Below are 25,766 nucleotides of genomic sequence, written 5' to 3'. Positions count from 1 at the left end.
CTTCCTCACGATGTCCCTTGGTTGAACTCTGCTTCTGCACACTTTGCTTTTCTTGCGAATACCCAAAACTGATAAAGACCTACTGAAGCCTACCTAGTTTCTAATTACAAGGACATCCTGACCATATATCCTTCCTCTTATCTACTGAATAGGACAACGCATGCCTTATTTGGTAGCCTAATATTTAGCAGACAACACTTAATCACTAAATAGAGTTTTACTATGGTATCAATACATTATTCTGAACAGTTATATTAAGTAGACCTAACAGTACAGTAATATTGTCACGTTGGAGGCTTAACTTTGTTGGCTTAAATTTACAATTTAGCTTGCAGCTTTTCCACACAAATCCCTTTCTTGTGGAAAACAGCTGTATATGCACAGTGTGGAGTGATGCTTTTAAAAGCAGACACCTGTAGCTACAGGTTTCCTACTATGCGTAGCTGCAATCTTGGTCCTGTTACCATCACAGCATGCTATTTGTTCCTGTAGGGAAGCAATTACAAGAGAATATTGTCTTTTTGAAAATGCCGTTTCCAAGCTTTTGTGATTTTTGAGGAAGGTGTGACTCAAATACATCCCGAGGCCCCAGAACCGGCTGCTGACACAAATAAACCCCACGCTTGTTTGTTGTTGGAAGTCGATCCCGTGTTGGGGGGGAGGGACTGACTCATCAGTTCTGAACACGTGGGGTTGGCACCGCGGCCCGAAATCCGGGCAAGAGCCTTTAACCCGTGGCAGCCGAGCTGGCCTCCTCGATGGTGGCAGCTCTCGTGGACACCCCGCCTGGCCCACACCTGCGGGCAGTAGCAGCGCGGGGCGGGGCGGCCCGGGTACCCTCGGCGTGGCGGAGCCGCGGCCGCCTGGCAGGCCACGCTCCTCCCCCTCCCGGCGGCTCCGAGGTTGCTATGACGACGGGCGGTGCGAGGTCGCGAGGGGGCGCTGTGAGCCGCTCTGGGTCGCGACCATCGTCGTGGTGTGTGTGTGGGTGAAACTGAAAGTGAAGGGCTCGGGCCGCGGCGAAGCGGGACTGAGTCGGTGGCTCCTTCTCATGAGTGCCTGAGCCACCCCGGCCCGAGCATGTCGGATAGTTTTGACCGAGCTCCAGGTGCTGGCCGGGGCCGGGGTCGAGGAGGCGCTGCTCCCCTCAGCGGCGCGGGCGCGTTGGAGAGCGGCGGCGGGGCCTGCCTCGGGGGCAGCGGCTCCCACAGCTCAGGCTCGGCTGAGCAGCAGCACAAAACGGGCGGCCTTTTCCCGCAGCAGGAACCGTTGCGGCCTCCGAAGACAGCGCCGCTGGGCACCGGAAACGCAGGTACTGGCCGCCGTGCAGCGGCCCCCTCCCCGCCCTTCCGGAGGCCCCTGGTGCCGAATGTGTCGGGGAGCGGCCCCCTAAGGCCCGCCGCGCTCCCCTCCTTTGCGCGCACCGCCCTGCTCCTGCTTCGCTTGCTGCTCCAACCCCCCTCCCCCCCCCCCCCCGCCGTCCCACTGAGAGTGGAGCCCTGGGCACCACGGGGGGGGCACCTTCGGCCTGGCCACGGGGACGCGTCCTTTCTCCCACCCCCCCGCACCTAGGGGCTGAGAGGCCACCGTGGCCTGAGGGCCAGCGCTCCGCGCATCCCGGGCGTCTGCCTGGCTCCTCTCGGCACCGCATGGAGATGAGCTGCGTAGGGGGCCTGGCAACTGCACTTTTCCTTAGATGAGCGGTCATGTTTCTGGGCTATGGACCTGTGCCCAAGTAAAGGTGTGATGTTGCGTTGCAGCCTGCTTGCAACACCTCTCTGTCCGTCCTTCCCTTTCTGTGCCCACACGTCTGTATGTGTGTGTTTTATCCATTTGTTAATCTGACCGCAGATGGTCTCAGTCTTCCCTTTATTGAAGAACTCTTTAACTCTGGTCTAAAGGTTTGCCAAAAAATAAACCCAACCATAACATAAAGCATTGTTTGTTGGTTAGCTTTTTCAGGTAGGTATCAGATTCTGTTTTCAATAAATTTAGGAGCTAATCTATAAAGATAGATTTGGAAAACGTGGTTTAAAAAACAGTTTCATTGGATTTTTTTTTTTGCAAATGGTGTACGAGAACAATGATAGTTAAGTGTTTTTCAGGATTATGTTAAAAATTAGTGATGTCTTCCATTTATTGACCTTCAAAGTCTTGCCTTTGCATCTGAAATCTATGAAAAAACCACAAAAACAGCAAGCATACCATAAGAAGATTTACTAGTGTCTCAGGTTAGCTCTTTTAGAAAACATGTTTTTATGGGGGAGGAGAGGGCTCTCTTCCCCCCCCTTTTTTTTTTTTTTTGTCACCTTCACATGAACATTGTGTTTACTTTCTGTCATGTAGAAAAGCATCTAGAGTTTGCTAAAGTGAAAACTATCCATATTTAAGAAAAAACAATAAAACCAATATATTTGAAGTATACTTGAAAGTATATTTATAGTATAAGTAAAAGTATATTTAAAGTCCAAAAAGTGATGTATTCTGTGTGTACTCTGTGTGAATACATACTAATTTAGCGATTTCTAAGAAAAACTGTTAACAAAAACTTTTCAGAACACCTGCAACAGGCAAGAATTCCATCTGGATCACAAGATAAAGTTTCAGTTCCTGGTTCTGGACCGGAAATGGCTGAACCTCAGGTGGCTGTGGCTCCTGTGGTAATGTCAAAGTTGTCTGTTAAAGCACCTGAGTTTTATCCATCAGGATACAATCAGAACTTCGCAGTGAGTGTTTATCTTCTCTTCTTAGTATATGCCAATTTACTTATATTCAAATTAACAATGTTTTCTTGAGATCTTGTGTATCAGATAACTTGAATGCTGCATTTGCCGAAGAGACTCCAAAAATTCGGATGATAACCTCCAGAGACGCAGTCAGAATGTTAAGTGATAATGAGTGAATATTATGCTGTGTGTGAGCCTTTAATGTGGGATATTTTGCTAAAGCTTGCTGCAGATAACCACATTCCTTGTTGATTACACCAAGCATTGATTACACCCAACATCAGAATAAGCTGTCTTTTTGGTGACTGCCTCTGTTGTAGTTACATCTGCACTGCATTTTAAGTAAAAGCTTAGCTGCACTTTTATTCAGATTTCACAGGTTTTTGAAGCAAGTGTGGGAGAAAGCTTGAACTCTAGCTTTTCTGAGCACAGGCTTTACCTTTCCTAAATTTACTGTGCCATGGGTATGATTGGCCGTGACTGCCTAAATTTATGTACCATCATGTGTCTTTTAATTCCTTCAGTGATATTGTATCACCAAAGGGCAAAAAAGTAGGGTTGGGCTCATTCCTAGCAGTTAACCTACCAACATACCTAATATGAAATATATTTGCAGCCAGAATAAGGGTAATCTCAGATCAATATTGTAGATTCATCACGTAAGAAAAGTTGGTGGTACTTATTTTCTACTCCCCTTGTCTTCCATATTATTGCTATGGTAATTCTACTCCAGGGAAGATCTATGTGAATTCTTAGAATATCCTTTTGTTATGCAAGCAGCCAAACTCTGGTACTATATATAAATAGGTGGGAACTATTACTTTTACAAATACAATCAAGTGATAATAAACAATTATACTGAAACAAATAGATTTTGAATAACTTACAGAAAAATACTTGATTTGAATGCTAAACATGGTGATTTGGTGTTTTGAAGTTGTTTTTCCTCACCAGTAAAATCGATGTTACCTGGATGTTACCAGCTTTGCCAGCTTACTGAATAAAATCACTGTCCTGGATAATACAAGCCCATAGCCAATATACAACTGTTGACAAATGCCAATACGAACGTGCTTCAGTGAATGGATAATCTAGGGGAAAAAAATACTACTTTGCCCCAGTACGTGTTACATGTTTTCTATAAATAAAGAAAAAATGCCATTTGGAATGGCATGTGTGTGCATACGTATAATTACAAAGTTTTGAGGCCAGCAATGTTGCTTTTCAGCTGTTTTGCAAAAACACACAAGCATGTGGGAGTTCCTGGTTGCTATGTAGTAGGAATATGCTATGAATATAAGTGACTCATCTATTAATGAAAATAACTCTTAAAATGCTAGCAAAACCTAGAACATTTATTTGGAAGTATGTTGCAGGGACCCTAATCTAATCAGAGTATACTAGGCATAGAATAGTGATGTTTCAGACTTCTTAGTCCTTCACTATTACAAAGTTTGGGTTGGTTGGGGGTTTTTTTATTTACTTTAATGACTGAATTAATTTCATAAACTGGGTCCACCTGCAATAAAAATAAGGAATTTAGCACACTTTACTATTACACAGATTTTCACCATGAGTTTTAAAATTTGAATCAAAACAAAGTTTTGAGAAACTTCTGTTTTTCTGACTTATGAAAGCTAAGAAGTATTAATTCTAATGTTCCCTGGAATTTTTAGATCTGAAAACTCACATTGTTTTTGCTATTTTCTAAAACAATAAATGCTTAATAATAATGTGTTGATTCCTTGTTTGATTGTACATTACTGAAATTACTATGTGTGTCCATATAACACTTGATTATTAGATTAGTTAATCTCCAGTTAGTTCTGATACTCAAAACTATCAGTTACCTGTGAAGATAGTTTAAGGGGTACAGCATCCAAGGCATACTAGAATTTTCAGAAAAACTTTACCAGGACTTTGGGGAGGAAAGACCTCTGTGGTATTCTCTGTTTGCATACAGCTGTCCATCCTATCGGAAGTTGTGGATGTCTGCAGTAGAATTGGTGACTAGATTTAGGTTTGGACTGCCAGTAGGAAATGTCAGACTTGTTCTCTGGCATGGGTATATGAGAATAATATGGCTGTCACTCCATCAGAAGGGCAGAATGTTCTCACTTCATAGTTTTAGGAGTGAGATTTGTATTATCTTAGGTGGAATCTCCCCCCGCCTCTTTTTTTTTTTTTCTTCAACTAATTTCAAAAAGGAGGCTAAGCAGCCTGTGGTGGATTTTATACTTTTAGCCAAGCATGAGGATGCCACTTAACCTCATACAACATGAATAGGTGATTTTTGTACATGCAACAGTCTTTGTACTTAATTTTGCAATAACTTTATTGTAAACTTGTTGAGTACGTATAATCTGAAGGGAAAAAAAAAAAAAAAGCTTGTTCCTAAGAAGTCTGAAGAAATCAAATCAATGATAAATTATTGGTGACTAAGTTCCTAAGTGGAAATGTTGTGAGTACTTCTCAGGTATAGGAAAGTGGTAATTAGCACATGTACTGAAACAGACCCTGAGAGCAGATTTGGCTCATGGATCTTTTCTATAGACTTTCTGGTTTTTATCTTTATGTAAATCAGAGGGATTTTAGTACCTACTTAGTCTTTTCATTGTTATGTCTTTAAACTCATGAACTGACTCTTAGTAGAAGAGAGGCAAATCTATTACCTTTAAGTTAGTGACTCTTGCATTTTTGTTGTGAATAATCCAGGATCCAGTCCTATAGCTATCAAACATAAACGAGAAGGATTAGACAGTGTTGGCCTGACTGAGAAATCATTGGAATTAATGGAAAATTTCTAGTTGACTTTCATGGCTTTGAATCATAAATTTGTAATGAATGTGTAAACTTATAGCCTCCTGTTAGCCAAATACTGTTTAAAAATAACCAAGAGGAATTTGCTTTACTTTCCCTTAGTTGATACAGTACATGGTGCGGTCTTCTCTGTTAAATTTTAAAATCTGCCAGTGAGAAACATGAGTAGTTTATGTCTAGAAGTTACTGGACTAAATCTAATTAGTTTTTAAAGTATCGAGTGTTACTAATTTAGCAATATACAACATATAATACTGTTTGAATTATTAATTTTCTCTCCCATTTGTTCTGTTCCCTGGCATAGTTACTAAAACCTAGACTGCCTTTGGAGTTGCGTATTTAGTATAGGTAGATGAATGTGGTGCTGAGTTTAGCCTCTGTGTTTAGCCTTTTAATTACAAAATGGGAAGAGGAGTATGAATACAGGGACACCAATATACCAAATGGGATTGGAGCCCCTTCCAGAACAAGGACATTTTCCTCCAAGATTAAATTTTTATCAGGTGAGGATGAGAGGAAGATACCTTCCTCCCTGTTAAATGAGGATCTCGTAACAACCTGATGGCTGTCAGAAAGAGCAGCTTCTCTTACTAGCTACAGAAATTGCATCCCCTGCAACCTGGCTGGAGAGTTTTCAAACAGGTTGTTTGAAGAGATGCTAGTTCAGCTGTATGTGACTAAGCTGCAGTTGTTGCACAATAATGTCATAGTTGTGTGGAACAAAATAGTTTAACTTTATTGTACAGAACTTTTACTGGGCTATTTGAAATTGCCTGGTAAAAGTTGATTTCCTTTAGAGAAATAGAATATTTAGCAAGTTACACAGAGGCCTGTTAGCTTTTATTCTTTGGCTTAATAAGCTCCAAACCGTTAGAATCACAGAATAATTTAGGTTGGAAAGGACCTCTGAAGTTCCTCTGGTCCAATCCCCAACTCAAAGCAAAACCAACTTGGATCAGGTTGTTGAAGGCTTTATCCTTATGAGTAGTAACAATTTGCCACCATTTCCTTAAACCCATATTTTTTTCCTATTTCTGGTGGGCCACATTAAGTAACTTTGTCTTCAATATTATTCACTGGGCAAATATTCTACTTAATTAAACATCATATGAAATCTTTCTAGTTTTTCTTCTGTTATATTGATGTGTCCCTCATTAGCTTAAGTTGTATACCCTTACACCATGGGTCTGTCATGGTTTAACCCTGGTCAGAAGCCAAGCACCACACAGCCACTCCCTCACTCCCCGTCCCCCTCCCCCTGCTCCCGGTGGGATGGGGAGGAGAATCGGGGAAAGAAGGCAGAACTCGTGGGTTGAGATAAAAACAGTTTAATAACTAAAGTAAAATATAATACTAACAATAATAATAATGAAATATAATAATACTAATACTGCTACTAATAATAGTAATGAAAAGGAATATAACAAAAAAAAAAGGGGGGGGGGGGAAGGAAAAAACCCCAGTGATGCACAATGCAATTGCTCACCACCCACTGACTGATGCCAGAGCTGCGATCCACACCTCCTGGCCAACTCCCCCCTGTTTATATACTGGGCATGACATTCCATGGTATGGAATACCCCTTTGGCTAGTTCAGGTCAGCTGCCCCAGCTCTGCTCCCTCCCAGCTTCTTGCACACCTGCTTGCTGGCAGAGCATGGGAAACTGAAAAGTCCTTGGCTTAAGATAAGCACTACTTAGCAACAACTAAAACATCAGAGTGTTATCAACATCATTCTCACACTAAATCCAAAACACAGCACTGTACCAGCTACTAAGAAAAGAGTTAACTCTATCCCAGCCGAAACCAGGACAGTGTCTTTGAAGAATTTTGGAAAATCTGCATTTTTCCCCACAAATTCTTCACAGGTTGTGAAATTAATGTCAATACTTGATTTTCAGCAATGTGTATCTGTCTTTCTCCACAGTTCGTATCCAGGGCTTTTATCTTTCACAGATCCATGTTGCTTCACAGTACAGGAGAGACTGAGGCATTTTGAAGACAGAAAGTAAAGGATATCCCCTCATTAAGGGAGGGATGGTGGGGAGAGGGAGAATATAATTATAAACCTTATCAATGTATTTATGTCCACTAAGTAAAGAAAAAGTGGTTTATAATTTTTATCTCAATTTTTCATTACAGTAGATATATTTTAAATCTTTTTCATGTTAAATAGTAGATCAGTTGAGAATTCTGATATCCTGTATGTTACCCTTATGTCTTGAATCGCTAATTATAAGTCAGTTTTTTAGCAATCCCTCTTCAGGCTCCTGCTTGCACTTCTGAGATCTCATATGAGATACTTTTCACAATCTTTTGTATAGTGTGACAAAGTGAATTATTTGTACTGTGTTATTACTAGTTACATCACAAAGTATGTTGCTTCCTATGCTATTCCTCTCATATACTAGCATTGTAATCATCCAGAACAGCATTGACTTTAGAGACTGTTACATACGTTCATTTTTGAATGGACAAAATTAGCAGCCTTCTGTTCCATCAGCAGGAGCATAAACATTGATAAAGTGGTATTGTTCTAGCTCCTCCTTTCTTTAGGGACCAGGTGTGTTTACTGTCTGGTTTTTAACCTCAGTAACTGCAAATTAATGCAATACCAATTAAATAGTTTCATTTCATGCCTTGTAGTCTTTCATCCATTGCCAAGAGATGCAAATTTGCTGACTTTAAAAGATCAGTTTTCCTGGCTATATTTTATACATGGGAACACTACACTGTATTGTATTTCTGTAATTTCTTCCCCTCCTGCATATTTTGGAGCACTTTTGCGCTCTATGTAAGCTCAAAATATTTTGTTTCCAATTTTCAATGATTTTTCCTTCTACAGTTCATGTATCTGCAGCACAGTTTGTGTGTGCATCAGGAAAGGGTGTTGAGCCTCAGTTTGGTAGTTTTATTCTTAACAGGTATACTTACTTGTTAGTTTGTTAGTTAATCTTACATCCAACTTGGCAAACTGATTTCTTTTTTAATCTGTCTTTTGATGTGTTTTGCTGAGAGACCCTAATCTCTATAAAAACGTTACCTAGTTCTTAAGATGGTAGGACTACTGGAGCCTTCTGATGCATTGAGGTCTATGCTCTCTAAAAATGTTTAAGTGAACCATGTAATAAAGATCACTATCAAGTATGCAGAGCATCAGGAGTTACTCAAGACTAAGGGCTATATGGTTACTTCTGGAGATAGTAAGTGTAACAACTTTATTTTAGGTTCCTTTTAAATAGCTGGTATATTCTTTCACTGCTATAGGATTCTTCCTTTGAAGATGGATATGATGGCTATCTGACTTTGGCAGAATATGTACAAGACTTCCTAAATCACCTCACCGAGCAACCAGGTTGTTTTGAAACTGAAATAGAGCAGTTTGCCGAAACACTGAATGGCTGGGTCGCTGCAGATGAAACTTTGCAAGAACTTGTTGAACTCGTATATCAGCAGGTAGCCTGTGTATTCTGTCTTATAACATGGATGTTATGCCTCTGTTACCTAGTGTCCAAGATATGCATACTAGTATTATTTGTTATATCATTGTACCTACATAGTATTTTAATGGTTTGAATTTTTCTTTTTAGACTGAAACGTATAGGGAAAGATTTTTCTCAATAAACTGAAATGATAGCTCAAGTGTAGGATACTTGGCTGGTTGATAAATTTCCCTGATTTACTCTGTTTCCTTTGCTGTGTATTTGAATCTCCTGGGTCACATACTAGAGTTGAAATTACAGCAGTTAATTGAAGGAGTTATATTTTGCTGGATTTATATAGTAGAGACTGAAGAAACTCTTAAGCAATGTCAGTTGTACTTTTTTTTTTATTCTATCCTACAAAAAAATTCTTCATAATACTTAGATATTTTTCATTCCTTGGTATTTAAAAAAAAAAATTTATACCTACTGTACACATCGCCCTTTGGGAAATGCTCTTTTACTGACAGGCTTTGTTCTTCATTTGGAATTATACCTATTTCAGAACAGCATAATTGGAAAAAAGGAAAGCTAGTCTGCTGGTAACTAGGTCCAGTCCCATTGATGGCTGTGGAAATGAGGACAGAGACCTTGAACTGAACTCTGTGCTAATTGGAGGAGCCGTTGGAAAGAACAGCTTAATCTGTGTTGCTAAGCAAATGAGCTGCTGTTACAGTCTTCTGGGCTTGCTGCAGAGAATGAAGCAACACTTGTGCTTGCTATTTATTACATTGGGTGTCTCTCACTTTCCTGAGTTGCTTTCAAATTCTACCTTGAAGAATGTAAACTTTATTCACCTTTTAAGTGCAGATACTTGCAGAATTTTTTTACTGTGAAATAATCTGGGGTATGTAGAAGCTGCGTGACTGGTTGGTCATTGTACAGAACTGTATAGTCTTAAGTTTCTTATTATAATACAGAATTGATGCACATTTAATTCAGAACAGTTTAGTTAGATGTTAAGATTACCTGTGCTGTGTTTGGCAGCATCATTTTCCCATCCTTTCTTTGGATACATGGAAAATAGTTAATAAAAGATGAAAATATTCCATATAACTTTATTGGAAGAAAAAAAGGAATTTATCCTATTTATAACTTCATATATGTTAAATAAATTGACTCTCATTTAATGTTGCCTCCTCTTCTCTCCCCCTATTTAAAACAAGTCCAATGTTAGGGTTGGCTGTGCCTTCCTTAACTGAGAAGCATTGAGTGTTATCAGTCTGAAATATAACAGTTTTATGTGAAAAATAAAACTTAGCTCAGTGCAAAATGCTGTCCTAGTATCCAAAAGCATATGATTTTTAGCTGCTTTGTATGTCAGGATATGATAGTGTTTGAGTGTTAGTCAACTATGCTTATTATTCTTCTGTCTTGAGCTTCTGCTCAAGTATTTGTTTCCTTGTCCTGGTTTATCACAAAACTTCAATTAAAATTGCTGAAGTGTGTTTATAAGCATCTGCTTCAGTGATGTTTGAGCAGATTTACAGATGCTAGGTTTGTGAAGGAAAAAGGCTAAAATGAAAGAAACCCAAGTCCTGTACAGTCTTCCCTTCATCTGGATATCAGGTATCTTAGCCTGTCTATAAGAATTAATTATCTACTTCCCCATGTTCTTCCTAATCCATTTATGTCTCAACAGAGTGAAATGCCAGTTCTCTTGTTTTCCAAAAGCTGAACACTCTGACTTCATGGCTTAAGAATCTTGACTGTTGTCTAGTTAATACGGTGGATTGTTGCTGTTATAGCAACTAAAATTTCTCAAGATACATATTGGTAGACTAGCCTTCATGCTTAGATTGTGACTTTTTTTGAGTTGGAGATAAGCTGGGATTACCAAGCAACAATAATTCAGGGAAGACATTATTGCACTATAATGATTGGTTATTAAGATGATGTGAGGTGGTTTTCTTTGGTCTCTGTGTGCTATGCCAGGTCATAATACCCAAAATTGAATTGTTTCACTATTTGATGCAACCACAAATACAGACCAACTAATTGGGAAGATAATGGTTTAAAAAAATACAGATGAGGTTTGAAGAAGTTGTGGGTTTTGGTTGTGTGGTGGTTTTGTTGTCCCAAAAATCAGGATTCTTTCACCCGGTGTGCAAAAAAGCCGATTAACGCACAGAGTCGAGATATTTGTTTATTTCACGTCTGCGCAGAGATGGGTGCTAGGTGGTAACTCCACAAAGCTAGCACACCCGGTTAACACCCGGTAAAGCATTTTATACCTTTCGAGCAACAGTTATCAGTATTTTTACAGTTTCGCTGAGTTACTCTCGTTCCTATTGGCTCTCGCAAGTCTCATCTCCACTTAAAGTCGCAGTGTCCTCCTTTTTTACTGCGCATGTTCTGTGAGGAAGGGGCTTCTGTTGGTAGGGGGCTCTCCCTACCCGAGGGCGGGTTTTCTAGTATGTTAATTAGGAGAGTTCACTCACAGTTCAAGTAGCTCTTTGGTTGCCCCTGTGCTTATCTTGGTATTTCTTTACCCTGCTGACTTATGGTGTCATCTTGTTTCTCTTCTCAAGGTCGTGCCTCCTTAACTAAATAGCATCCTTTGTTTTTGTTTCTCGCATATCTCCAACAGTTTGTTTTGGTGGTTTTGTGGTGGTTTTGTGGTGGTTTTGTGGTGGTTTTGTGGTGGTTTTGTGGTGGTTTTGTGGTGGTGGTTTTTTTGTTGTTTTTGTTTGTTTGTTTGTTTTAGGAAAGAGAAATGTAATTTAAGTGATGTATTTTGCCTTATAAAAAGGGGGGCACCTCTTCTAGTCCAAGCAACTGATTGAACCAAAGCACCAAAAAGCTCATTAGCTATTTCACATGCCTCTTACTGGAAACTAAAGTCGATTTGACTATCTTAATTACTTAAATTTGTTGTATCTTCCAAAGATACCTCAGTTCTTTCCAGCAACGTTATGCACATAGTACAGTTACATTGAGTGTATATTTTCCTCTGCCTGTAGAAGGTAACTAGCTATAATGCATTGACATGCTAATGGCAAGATGCTTTTTTCAAACACGTTAGAAGAAGCATGCAAGCACATCTACAGTGTTGATAGATGATCAAGATGTAAAAGGAATATGGTGGGATAAAGCCAAAGGAGAATTTTAATGAATTCTTAGTATCCCTGGGTTTTTTTGGCAGAGCTGATTGAGTTACTTAGACTAGAGCCTCTTTTCACTGAAGCTGTATCTGAGAAATAATCTCAAATTCAAGTCTTGTTAGAAGAGAGTTCAAAACAAATGAACAGTAATAAATTGCCAAAATAAGGGGATGTTCTGCTTTAAGTTCTAAGAGAGGTTGAATGTAGACACTAATGAATTCCCAATTACTTTTTCCAACTCTTGGAATTTTCAAGTATCAGATTTAAAGCAAAATATTTTTCAGACAGTGTATAACTTATGTTGTGGAATTTCGTTGCCACCACCTGTTTCTAGATGATAAAAAGTATAAATGTTCAACAGTAACAGTATTTGTTTTAGAAAAAAGGACCCATCAAGAGCTATTAACTGTAATGATACAGTTTTAATATCTGAATCAGGAGTTTGCTATTCTGCAGTTTGCTGGAGCATGTACAGGAGAAAGTATTTATCTTTACTTGCCATGTTCTTGTGCTCTTTCCCTGGGCATTCACTATTGTCAAAAATAGATTCTGGGATAAATAGCACTTAGACTGAATGGAGGTGATTTATTTATTTTGTTTTAATGCACTCATCTCTCCTTGAGAGAGTGCGTGTCCTTGAAAAAGTGTCTTAATGTCCACTGTTGTGTTGTGGGGTTTTGGGGGTTTTTTTGTGTGTGGGGTTTTTTTTTTGTTTTTTTGGTTTGGTTTGGTTGTTTGGGTTTTTTTTTGTATAAACAGTTTGTAAGTGACTTTCAGACACTCTTTGGTGTAAGTCACAATGGAGAAGTAGAGTTGAGGACACATGGCATAATGGTGGTTGTTTTCTTAAAGCCACAAAATCACAGTATAATGAACTTCTAAGTGCTGAAATGCATGTAGCAAAGTGTTGATGAGTTACGAAAATTAACATGAGAAATAGTAATTATTAATCTTCTGCTCTTCAATTGTCTAGTCAACTGTTGTTAAACACAGTTCTCCAAAAAGCTTTTAAAGATATTTCCTGATAACCTAATCATGACTTTTATGAATAATTTATTTTTCCACTTTTATTTTGGAAGGCCACATCTGTCCCAAATTTTTCCTACATGGGAGCGCGGTTGTGTAACTATCTATCTCACCATCTAACCATTAGTCCACAAAGTGGGAACTTCCGACAGTTGTTACTTCAAAGGTCAGTATCAGCATGTCATTTTAAGCCCATTACTTTCTCAGGTTAAGTGTCTTCCTCTTTTGTATGTAACTCTTAACATAGCATGCAAAGAGGTACATATTTAAAATAGAAGTTTAGATTGAGGATTATTAAAGCACAGGTACATACTGGATATCGAATACATATATTTTAAAATATTTTTATATTTTTTAATATGGCAATAGGACTCAATTCAGGGTTCTGTGGGCTCTTTTGAACTGAGTATATTAGACTGATACCGAATTACAGGGTAAATTTGAAAGCTAGTCAACTTTAAAAGTATACTAAATGCACATATATGTACTGTCCTTGTCCTTTGACTCTTGCCAGGACTTATTTAATTGTGTTTTTTCTTTAATTACTTTTCTGGCTGGAGTTGCTGTGTAATGTTTAATCATTGATTGGCTAACTGACTTTACACCTATGAAGTAGGTGTATAAAATCCAGAAGGATAAACTTCTTCAATTTTCAGTTACTACAGAATTTGGGAGCTTACGGTTTAATAATGATTAGACTTCATAGTTGACGAAAATGCAACATTTTTTAAATGGGTGTATTTCCTTTTAAATCTTACTGTATGACATTTGAAGGAGTAGTACACTTTAATACTTCAGAATTCTTTAGAAATTAGCCTTTTTTCTTTAAGGACTTTTGGCTTTCTAAGCTTCTTATTTTAAAAGTTTCACTTAGTCCACCTATGTTTAGGAGCAAAGGCATGATAAACTTAAAAGATCATCAAAATGCATTGCTGTTAATCAGGAGCAGTACCTTATGGAGAAGCTGAATTTTTTTTTTTCTTATCCCAAAGCAGATGAGCCTTTTTGCCTTCAAAATTATCACTTTTATCTTGTGTGGTTTTTTGGGTTTTTTTTTTAAACTATGTTTGTTACTTGAACAATACCATGAAGGAAATCCCTGTTAAAGTTGGATTATCTGATTCCTGGTTTTAAAGCCAACCCAACAGATAACATTCCTTTTAGCACCCTGAAGCCATAAATTTAAAGTTGTTTATGTTTTTATTGCTAATATGGATGGAATTGGGGGGGAGGGGGAGAGGAAGAGGGAGATAAACAAGCTAACAATATGAATACAGAGAACTCCTGTTTCTCAGCCCAAGTTCCTACTTCAAATTTTTTATTTCACCTCCTTAGATTTTTCAGTTTCTCAAGTATTTCTTAATCTATTGCATAACCATTGAGAATACGTTGGAGGCTGTCTTGCTTTCCTTTTTATTTTAAATATTTTTTAATTTGTTTTTGCACTGCTATGTAAACTTGTATATTTTTGACACAGTTGTTGAATGCTAGAAAATTACCTCACTGCCATGTTATCTTAATCCTCAGTATTTGCATTTATATCTAAATTATGCATCACTGATGCTTAAAATGGTGGGATAAAGAATTTATCAAATAAGTGTAAAGGCATCTAAGACAATGTGGGCAGCACCCTGAAAGGGGGAAAATGTCTTTCAGAGTATACCTACTTTATTTCTATTTATGTTTGGCTGCCTATGTTAAACTTCCTGGACCCATATTCTAATATATAAACTGTGTCTTTTAATTCTTACATGTTGCAATTTGCTCTATTTCATTTTGCTGTCTCAGATATCTCAGTGCTTGAAAACACAATCATATAATCATATGTATTCATCTAGAAGGACAAAAATCCACTTTGTCTTTGTGAAGTCCTCTCACTTCCTTCACAAATCATAGTTCCTAGTATTCAGCATTTAACAGTTTTAATGCAGTGAATAAGTTCTTAGCATTCTATTAAATAAGTAGCATGTTATATATGTTGGGATGTCTACAGATTATGATTTTTTTTTTTAATGTTTTCAGGTGTCGAACAGAGTATGAAAACAGAGATGAAGCTGCCAAAGGAGATGAGACTACTCGAAAACAATTTCATGCCTTTGTGTTGTTCTTAGCTGAACTTTACCTTAACCTAGAGGTAAGAAGAAAGTTGAGTGTCAGATGGTTCTTCATTAATTTTTGTTGTGTTTAGGTAAACACTAAAATGGAATATCATTTGAGGTGTGATTTTTGTTTCTGGGTTTGGCTTTTTTTTGGTGGGTTTTTTTGGTGGGAGGGGGGAATAAAGTAAAAGAACTTTAGAACAGTTTCATTATAATGTGTGTCCAAGAAACAGATAAACAAAAAAGGACAAGATCATAGAAGAGAACTTTATAAAGATTAAAAAAAAAAAAGTGTCAAGAATTCATAAAAAGAACCAACCATAAACCACCTTTGGAATGAAGCTTTTGGTATTTTCTTTTGTCTGGTAAAACCACCAGATTACTACACTTAACCACCATAGGAAATGTTACAACCTAGCAGAAGCAGATCGGGATCAATAACCCATGTAATTCAGTATTCAGCCACTAATAGGAGCTATTATCAAATGCTTGAGGAAGGCATGGGAATCTTCAAAATGAGCAATTAAAAATGCAGACCTTTAAAGAGATTTCTTCTGAAGGTTGAGTCCTTGGCTTATGCATGAAGCATGAAATCTTGTATTTAGATCAGGTTTTTTGTATCTGATATGTACAAAAAAGTGTACGTACACATAAAAATTCTTTGACTCTTATACCTGTGAGTTCAATAAGTTCACTGACTGCTGTAGTGTCCTTAAAAATATATTTTTCACTGGATTATTTCAAAGGTTTGATTTAAGCAGACACTATAAAAATGTTCTGCTGGCATGAGGAAAGAAAACTCTCTGACTCTTCCATTTTTGTTCATAAGTGGGCCTTGAAATCTAATTTTCACTTGCTAGAAGTAAAAAGGAAGCTTTCCAAAGGGTTTGGGGGAGGAGGAGTTGCCCAGTTTGGAGTATACAGGTTTTTTTAAACCATTTTCTATAATTTTTAAATATATAAAGAGTGCCTTCTAGAAGTAAGCTACTCTACAGCTGAAGAGAAGGCATAACATAGGATGGGAAAGAGCATGGGATTCTGAGAATTTGGGATGATGTGGACTGCTTGCCAGGCATTTTGCAGCTTTTCTTAGCAATTTATTATCAAAGAAACAAAATGCTAGACAAGCATTGTTATGTATATGTCAGAATTGTAAGGATACTACTCAAAGTCTGTGTTCTAGAATAGTTACAGTATTTGGCATATTCTTCCAACTGAAGAGCTCAACTATGTTAATCACAAACCAAATCATACAGCATTCGAGAGAGAAAATGTGACTAAATTAATTTCTAAAACTTAAGTCTTTTAAACATGGTTTGGTTTTAGTTTTTTTAAATATATTTTGCAGATTAAAGGAACAAAGGGACAGGTAACGCGAGCAGAAATTCTTCAAGAAGGCCTTCGGGAATTACTAAATGCGCTCTTCTCTAATCCTGTGGATAATAATTTGATGTGTGCAGTGAAGCTGCTGAAGGTGAGACAGTAGTTTTAAAAGAAGAAAAAAAAATAGTTTTTTATTTTTTTTAATATATCATCATAGTCCTGAATGAAAGAGGGAAGCTCATGAGCACTAGTTGTTTATATAATTATATGTAGATCATAATATATTTTAAATGCAAATACTAAGATACTTTGGGTTTTTTTTCTTCTTGAGATTTTTTTCATCCGGGATAAGTAAAAATAGAGTACGTGACAGCTGACAGTGGAAAGTGAGGAAAACGAGATATGGTCATATATGGTTCCTGCTGGTGAACCGGTGGGAAAAAAAATAAGAAAAAAAATCAAGTGAAAGCCTATTTCTTTGTGTCACAAGCTAGAATGGATTCCTGAGCCACAGATTCAAGATCCAGGCTAACAGGTAGCCACATCACACAATTCCTTCTGTAGGTTGGTACTATAGTATGTGGTTAACAGCTCTAATTAAATGAAGTAATATGGAGAGGTTTCTAATTATGGGTAATTAGAAATTCAGAATTTATTAGGTAAAAGGAGGGAGGGAGTATTTTGTCTCTTAATCAGCATGAACATTATCAGAGTTAAGCAACTGTCTGTCATTCTTGGATGTCCAGTTCATATGCTTCCATGCCCTGTGAATGCTTTAACTGGATGCCTCAAAAGAGAAATGAGCAATGCATAAAGTCAGTGGGTTGTGCTTCTGGAACACATGAAGTGTAGGTGACAGTGTCTTATGAAAGTATTTCTTGTCAGAAAGATGAGAATTTTTGCATATCTAAATGAAGTGCTTGAAGATTGGGAAGAGAAAGTGGAGAAGCTTTGGATAATGGGAAGAGTGGGCTTTTTTTTTTTTTTCCAAAAGCCCTACTAGACAAGGAAAGATATGCAGGGAGTGTTATGTTTCTTTTTGAGACAATGGATGTACCTTCGTACCTTTGGGAGCAGTGGAGGAAACAAAACTGCAAATGAGGAAATATTTATGGGGTTTTATGCATTACATCGTTAGTGGAGCAAGCTGTACTTTTTTCTTAGTACCATTATGAAATTGAGCAAACAAAAAAAAGTAACATACTACTCTAAAAGTAAAATTCAAGGCCATTTGTGTACATATAAGAGCAGTAGAACTGAAGCCAAGGTGCGAAGGAGTAAGCAATCCCTTTAGCTCTCCTTTTGCCACTTCTGGCGTGGGAGAAAACTGTAACCAACTTGAATGAATTGTGGGGGTTTGGGTACATTCTCTGTTCTGAAGGACACTCAGCAGTTAGGGTTTATCACTTGAGGGGGTTGTTTTTGCAGCAAAAGGTTCTTTATATTGGTTATTTCCTACTGTATTGTCTGCATCATTACTACTGTAGAAATATATTTCTCTTTCATGATGAAGACAAGCCTCTTTGCTCTTAGGAAAAAAAAATTGTTAGGCTCTATGCAGGGAGAAACTTTTATCTTCACAAGCCATGGTTATACTCATAGTTGGGAAACAGTTTATTTTAAGAATGAAGGTCAAAAGCTAAACAGTATTTTTGTGGAGTTTTGTTTCTGTTTTTTGTGGTTGGTCGGTTTGTTTTTCCTCATTCTTCCCCCTTCCTCCCACTCTATAATTTTTTTCAGACTCTTCTATCTTAAATTCCAATTCTGGGAGCTTCTTTTGATATGGTGAATAGGGAAGAGAGATTTTACATCCTCCAATTTAAACCCTTCAAATTAAGTTTGGATGTTTAAGCAGGTTGCTTCATAGCAAGTGTGAGGTGTTCAACGAGCATATTCACTCCTGCAGTCAATCCTTATGTTGAAAGTGCTTCCCTGAGGCAAGGCCCACTGAAGGACCTTTCAAAAAGACAGTACGCAAATTAGGAAGCTTTCCAGTGCTGCTGTGTTTTCTGATTGTTCTCCAAAGAAAATGGAGGGCTCACTATTTCTGTGAATATTCACAGAAATATTTATTTGGCTTCAGTGTCCATTCCAGAATAAAAGACAGTTTTGTGGGTTTTTTGTTTTGTTTTTGTGGGTGTGTTTTGGGTTTTTGTTTTGGTGGGGGTTTTTTTGTTTTTTTTTTTTTTTTTAATGCAAGTGTTTTCTGATGTCTCAAAGTATCTACAAATGTTGGAGTGTATCTGTAGCTAGACTGGGCTACCTCATGAAACCTTGGTTTCACTACCGAAGCAATAAATGTCTCCTGTTGTCCTTTCCATTTAATATAGTGATAGATACAGGTTTTTCTACCTATTTGCTTTGCAATATATTTATTTTTAATTAAACCTTCTTGGTGCTGTTATCTAATTACCTAGGATCGAGGCAGGACCGCAGTAGAAAACTGGGAATGTGAAACAAGTGCTGACCAAGATGCTTGCTTTTATCTTTGCATTTTATTCCTTTGTATCATCGGATGCCATTCCAAGCATTTTTGGATCATGTAATATTTATGCTGAGTAGATCAGGAATTGCTATTAACTTCAACCATAGTGGCAAACTAATTTTTCCTAGTTTAACTCTTATCTCCTACTGTGCAATTATTGGGCAATGAAGTACCTATTCTTAACAGAAAAGGCTTTCATCCACAGCAGTTCTAGACTGTCTGCTGCTAAAGCTCTCTCAGCAGCAGCTTCAGTCTCACAGATTTTATGTATTAAAATTCAGGCTGGCTTGGTCAGATAATTCTTGGCTCCTCTTATATATAGCCAGATTAAATTCTCTGGCATGTCTGATGCTAGGTATGTTGACTGAAGTCTTTCTAAAGCTTACTAACCTATTGTTATTCTCAGGTAAGCCTGTGGCATCATCTGCAAAAATATGGTCTCTTTTTTCATAGCATGTACTTAAAGCAATTAAGATCTGACAAATGCTGTTAGTCCTTTCAAACAGGATTCAGAATGTTGCAATATCTCTGTGTCAACGTGACCCAAGTAACAGTATGGTCAAATGCAATCTCCATGTCCCACTGATGCACAACTTCAGAAAGATGAAGTGTAACGATTTTTCACAAGAAATCACTGCAATATTAAAAAAAAAAAAAATTACATGTATGCATTTTGTTGTAATGTGACTGTTTCACAGTGTAATTAAATCGCTGGAGAGTTGTTTCAAAATCATGTTTCAAGACTGAAAGGAGGGAAGTGGCTGTGAACTTCTAGGTAACATAAACATTGGACATAGAGTTACCATACTGTCTGTAGTCTAAAATAAACTATTTACAAGGTCTATTAATCTGTTTAGCAAAAAGATGTAGGAGATTGGGACCTTCAACCCTCAGGTAGTCGCACAATGCATCTAAATGGTATGGTTTGTTACAGAATCTCTTCTGTTGACAGTTTCTTAAAGTTTTATAATTTGCTTTAAAAAAAAAAAAAATTACTAATCCCTTGTCTTTAGTTGACAGGCTCAGTTTTAGAAGATGCCTGGAAAGAAAAAGGAAAGAATGATATGGAGGAAATGATTCAGAGAATTGAAAATGTTGTGTTGGATGCAAACTGTAGCAGGTGAGAAGATAAATTTATGTGCAGTGTTCTGTTTTTATATTAAACAGAACACCTTAAAAATCTTCAAGAATAATGAAAATGTCCAAAACGTTACCTTAAAACTTTCATTTACAAAAAGTAAGGTGATATTTGGGTCACTTCCCATGTAACAAAGTAATTTTCAATTGGGGGGTGTGTTTGTTTAATTTTTGGTTTTGTTTTGATTTTTTATCTTTTACTAGAGATGCATGTTCCACTTATGAGATGGTGGTGTTTGTTTTTTGTTTTGGTGGGGTTTTTTTGGTGTTGTGGTTTTGGGGGGGGGGGGGGGTGTTTGGGGGGTTTTTTTGGTTTTTTTTAAACCTTTAGGTGTTGAAATCTCCCTTAAGTGCTTTAGGCTCTAAAAGCATGTATAAATACAAAAAAACAATAGTGGCGATATCTCATAGTTTATACTTTTAAATCTGAATTTAACAGCATTAAATATAGTATACAAATCACTATAAATGTAAGGGCAAAATGGCATATGCTTTTTTTTTTTTTTTTTTTCTTCTGGAGAACATACCTTTTTGGCAGGTTCTTACTACAGGCTGGAAAAGAATGAGTGGTTGGCTAATGTATTCTGCTTCTCAATTTGCAATCAACTGCATGCATGAGGTTATCTTATTCTGCTGTATTTCATCCTCATTCTTGCAAACTTACTAAAAACCTATAGAGGGTTCAGACACTGTGACCTGATTTCTTGCCATGTGGAGGGAGGACAGCAGGTAGCTCGTAGCATTTGTTGGTTGTAATTTAGCTGCCTCCCAGGGAAGATGAGGAAAATCTTGCTTCAGGAACCAGAGAAAATAGATAGCACAAGCCTGAGGCTTCAAACACACAGAGGCATGAACTTCTTTTAATAGAGGAAACAACTGAAGATTTTTTTTTTTTTTTTTTCCTTAATGAGACTCACTGAACTTTTCTCCATGGACTTGCTTAAAAGAAGAAAGCAATTTCTCTTATTTTAGGGATTAAATGGGTGGTGGCATCTAATGTATTGGAGACATTACTTTTCACTGTTGACTACAGAATTTCAATGTGATTTAGAGAGCTAAAGTTAGGAGCGTAAATTAGATAATTAAAATACAATTTGAAGATCACCCCCTGTTTTCCTCAGTACTATCCTTTTATAAGAAAAGGATTTGTTCCTCAACTTGTGCTGCAGGTTTGGCATCTTGATTTAAAAACTATAGCAATTTCTATTTCATATTGGACTCCTTACTTCACCACAGAGGAAGTGGAGAGAGTGAGTCCCTCATAATTGAGGGACACATAAAGCATCTAGAGTTGGGGGGGGGGGGAACCTAACTCAAAATTACCTGCAGACTGGACCAAATTTTGTCCTTTTTGGAGCTTTTTTTGAGATTTAGCTATCTAGTATATGCAAGATATAGCCCAATTATTGCTTAGCACAAAACTTTAACTTTTGTGGTGCTTCTGTTTATTTCAGAGATGTAAAGCATATGCTTCTGAAACTAGTAGAACTACGATCAAGTGACTGGGGTAGAGTTCATGGAACTTCTCCACATACAGAAGCTACCCCTGAAAATGACCCAAACTATTTTATGGTAAGAATGTACTGACACTTCAGTTCCTTAATTTAATGTGAATTTAACTTGATTCATAGACAGTCACATTGCTGAAAGCTACAAACAGCTGTCTCTCTGAACGCATATAACTTACTGTATAACTTTATTCTTAGAACGAACCAACATTTTACACTTCTGATGGTGTTCCTTTCACTGCAGCAGATCCAGGTACGTCACAAGCTTAGTATACCTGTCTTCTCAGTCGTCTTTAAAAAGTTGTAATTAAGTTATGTACTTCAACAGGACATAAAAAGTTGTTCTTAAAAATATCTGAAACTCATACAACTTAAAAGACAAAATTATGTCTGAATTCCTGGCTTTGTGTAACACATGTCTTATTCTGTATTAAAAGAAGGTAAATGTTTGAAATGGAGAATGTGCATTTGAGTTCATATAGTTCAGAAGAATTTGTGCCATAGTCCTCAGCACTTGGTCTCTCCAGGAAGCCAGAAATCTTCAAGTCTTCTTTTGTTTGTCCATTGTTAGTAGCAAAAGGGTTTGTTTCTTCCTTGGTTTCTTTGTTTTCTATAATCTGAATGCAATATGGCATGACATCGTTTGAGGTAAAGACATCTGTGACTACCTTTACAGTTCTCTGGGAAGATAGGTATCATTCTTAGAGGTTGATTGATGTCCTGAGAAAACACTGTAGCAGGAGTTTTTTTCTATAATGTTTCATGCCATTTATGGTTTCATTAAGTAGGGTATTTTCAAACTGTATAGATGTATGTTAATTTAGAGGACTAGTCTTATATATTACTTGGTCTCATTTTTACTATGCCAGATTACCAAGAAAAATACCAAGAGCTGCTTGAAAGAGAGGATTTGTTCCCAGATTATGAAGAAAATGGAACAGATTTATCAGGACCTGGAGATCAGTATGTTTTCTTTTTGAGTGATAGTTGTTGGGTTTTTTTAAGACTAGTTATTTTTACTGCAGACTTAGGAATCCAATCTTGACAAAAATTAAACTAAATAATATAATTATTATTTAGCCCTACAATGGAAGTTATGTATTTGTTCAGGTGTAAGTTGGTTTGTAATCACACAAGTTTGAAACAAATTTTATATTTATCCAACTGAGTAGGGCAATTAAATTTCAGATATTTTTGCACACATACAAACATACTCTCTTCTGCATTTTAAAAAAATAAATTTGCAAGCAAAATGAAGCACCAGACCTTCAAGTGTTGGTAGTGAGGCAACCTGAATTCATTTGACTGTTGCGCGTACGCATCCTAGCTAGAGATAATTACAAAATTTTCAGTGTCTTTCAAAGGGAGGAGGTTAAGTTTCTCTCCTCAAGATAAGTAGTATTCCCTCAATTAAATGGCTATTCAGTATTCCTGTAGAACAAGAAAAGCAACCTAATGGCAAAAGGGGAAGCAACAGATGGGAATATAGTCTGACTTTCTGATACCGGTTTATAAGAATTTGATAGGAAACCAGTGAAAGAAATACAGTCTAAAATAAATTGCTCTGAGCTTTGTACTCATCTGGTTGAAGGAGGACTTTCAGATCATGATTTGATACCCAAAAACATTTTCAGTGTTGTGTTTATGTGTGATAAGAGTGCTGGTCTGGATCGATATTTTTGTTAGCAAATTAGAAAACTTTTAGATGGCACCTAGCTGAGGGGAGTTGCAGGAAATTTGGAAGATAAATTAGAGATGTCATCAGAAATCAACAAGCTCATACTGTGGAAAAAAACTACCCTTGTGAACTGCTGTGCTTAGAACAAATTAAATGCAAAATGGAGACAGACAGCAGTTAAACACAGCAAATCTGAAGAGTGATGTGTGGAAGACTGAGTCAACCTTCATGCAAGGTGACTGTGGAACCTTCTTTGAAGGCTTAAGAAAAGCTTAGACAATTCTATCCTGATCCTCTGTCAGCTATTTCTCATGACTGACATCAGGGAGAAGGGTTCTATGTTGAGTTCCTTCTCAAGTCTACACTTCTATAGGAAAGGAGGAACAAATAAAATAAATATGTAGACCGCTTCTTTAATGCACATGCTGATTCCCTTGTTTGGAACTAAGGCACAGAAGATGATAAACTGGGCACCTGAAACTAATGCACACTTTTTGAGAGTCAATAGCTGCTGATTTTTTTTTTAAGGCCATTTAGAATTATATACACTATCATGTTCAAGCTACAACTCCATTGTCCTAGTTTATGGTGATGAATGCTCCAGTTGGACCTAGAGAAAACAAGGAACACTCAAGTTACTTCCCAATAACTGTGAGGAGAAAGCAAGCTGTTAAGTGATCCCCATCACTTCCCAGCTTTATTTTGAAACTCTGTGGTAGTCTCCACTCTGCGTAATACTGATTACCATTAATGGGATTCAGTCTTTTCTCTGACCTAAATGAGACAGATCTTTTCTGAAAGACTGGTTACCATGTAATAGAAGGTAATATAATGCAGATGCAAAAGGGAGATGAATTAAGGTTGCCTTCTTTCATATATCAACAAATAGGAATACAGGTTTTCTATATAAATATCTTTTTCTGACTAGCGTGCAACCAAGACAGCTGATGCAGTATTTGAACTAGGATGTTAACCAACCAAAATTATGCTAATATGATGCTAATTATGTTTTTTTGTAAATACATCAGTGCAAATGCATTATTAAATTTTGGAAAGCTTGTATCGCATTATTGCATTTTTCTATCATCTTGGAAACTATGCTGTCCACAGGTTAAAAGACAGAAATAAGATGATCTAAAATGGTGGCAAACACTGCAGCAATTTGTACATATCTATGCTGCTTTGAGGTTTCTGTTTGTTTTCCTAGTACACATAATTTTTTTTCTTCTTCATAGTAAGACCTTTTTAGTAAATGTCATAGTTAACTACTATTTATAAAGCTCTGTTTTGTTCTTGACATCTACATAAATATTTCACCTATTTACTGTTTCTGAAAATCTGTACATAAACTTAACATTTTTGGTGGGTTGTTTTTTTTAGGTATTTTGATGACCTTGATGACAAGATGGATCCAGAAATTGAAGAAGCATATGAAAAATTCTGTCTAGAATCAGAACATAAGAGAAAACAGTGAGATATTGCACATTAATGTTAGTTTATTAAACCAGTTTAGGTATGGTTAGAATATAGGGGGACATAAAACATTTGTACCAAAATAAGGAAGTTTAGTTTCTCCAAGTACTAAAGTTATACAATTTCCATTTTGTTAAACAGAATCTGCCAAAAATTGTAAACTTATGCCCTGTAACTTAAAATGTTGTGTATATATCATAGTTTATTTTATGGACAGGTATATGAACAATGTTTTGGCTGCAATAAAATTGATTTAAAAAGTATCATAATGGAAATTAAAATTTAATGGGAAACTGTCCCATAAAATTTCCCTTGGGGGGAAAAAGGGGAAGAATAACTTGGATCTAAATTTAATTGCTTACTTGGTTTAGTATACATTAGGACTTATCCTTTTTACCATATAGAAGATCTGGTAGTTAAAAAAAAATAAAAAATTAAATAAGAAGCATATGATCTAAATACAGATCCTCCCCCCCCCCCCGTAGATCACAATCATGAAATCATGAGAAGTGGTTTGTGAAGGGTTTGTTTTGGGGGGGGGAGGTGTTTTGGTTTTTTTCCTCTTCCTTCCTCTTCCAAAACACATATGAGTGAGGTCTGGACTCTTTCCTGGAATAAACATGTTATATGTTGATATGTGAAAAAGCAAGCAGTATTTTGGAAGTCGGGTGCTTTCAAGACCTTTGGTTCAGGTAAGCTTATTTTCAACTTTTACAAGCAAAAACTATCCTTTAATTTGCTATGTTCTTCAAGACTACATGAATATAGTTATGTTTTAACCCATGCTTCTCCAAGAATGTGTGCAGTGCTTGATATGTTTTTTGAAGGTATCTAACATGTCTAACCTTCCAGCAACCCATGTAACTTTCTCCATTCTTCTAGTTATTTTATATAGTTTGTTTTAA

The 25,766-nt window shown here is 37.1% G+C and overlaps 1 protein-coding gene across 2 annotated transcripts; it reads left to right on the top strand.

Moving 5' to 3' along the window:
• Positions 1-1,036: 1,036 nt before the first annotated feature.
• On the top strand, positions 1,037-25,099 carry LOC127028864 (polyadenylate-binding protein-interacting protein 1-like). 2 transcript variants are annotated; one of them, XM_050914524.1, is made up of 11 exons: positions 1,037-1,312; positions 2,557-2,723; positions 8,814-9,002; positions 13,212-13,324; positions 15,181-15,292; positions 16,606-16,731; positions 20,079-20,185; positions 21,657-21,774; positions 21,909-21,963; positions 22,580-22,673; positions 24,769-25,099. In XM_050914524.1, exons 1-11 carry the CDS (start codon positions 1,081-1,083, stop codon positions 24,860-24,862), a joined length of 1,407 nt encoding a protein of 468 aa, XP_050770481.1. In that variant the 5' UTR covers positions 1,037-1,080; the 3' UTR covers positions 24,863-25,099. The 2 variants fall into 2 exon arrangements, with proteins under 2 accessions (XP_050770481.1, XP_050770480.1); XM_050914523.1 differs by having other exon boundaries at positions 2,557-2,726.
• Positions 25,100-25,766: the final 667 nt, after the last annotated feature.

Source organism: Gymnogyps californianus, unplaced genomic scaffold, assembly GCF_018139145.2.
Source record: "Gymnogyps californianus isolate 813 unplaced genomic scaffold, ASM1813914v2 HiC_scaffold_45, whole genome shotgun sequence".
NCBI lineage: Eukaryota > Metazoa > Chordata > Aves > Accipitriformes > Cathartidae > Gymnogyps > Gymnogyps californianus.
The sequence above is the reverse complement of the archived record's forward strand: the minus strand, read 5'-3'. Positions and strand labels throughout refer to the sequence as shown.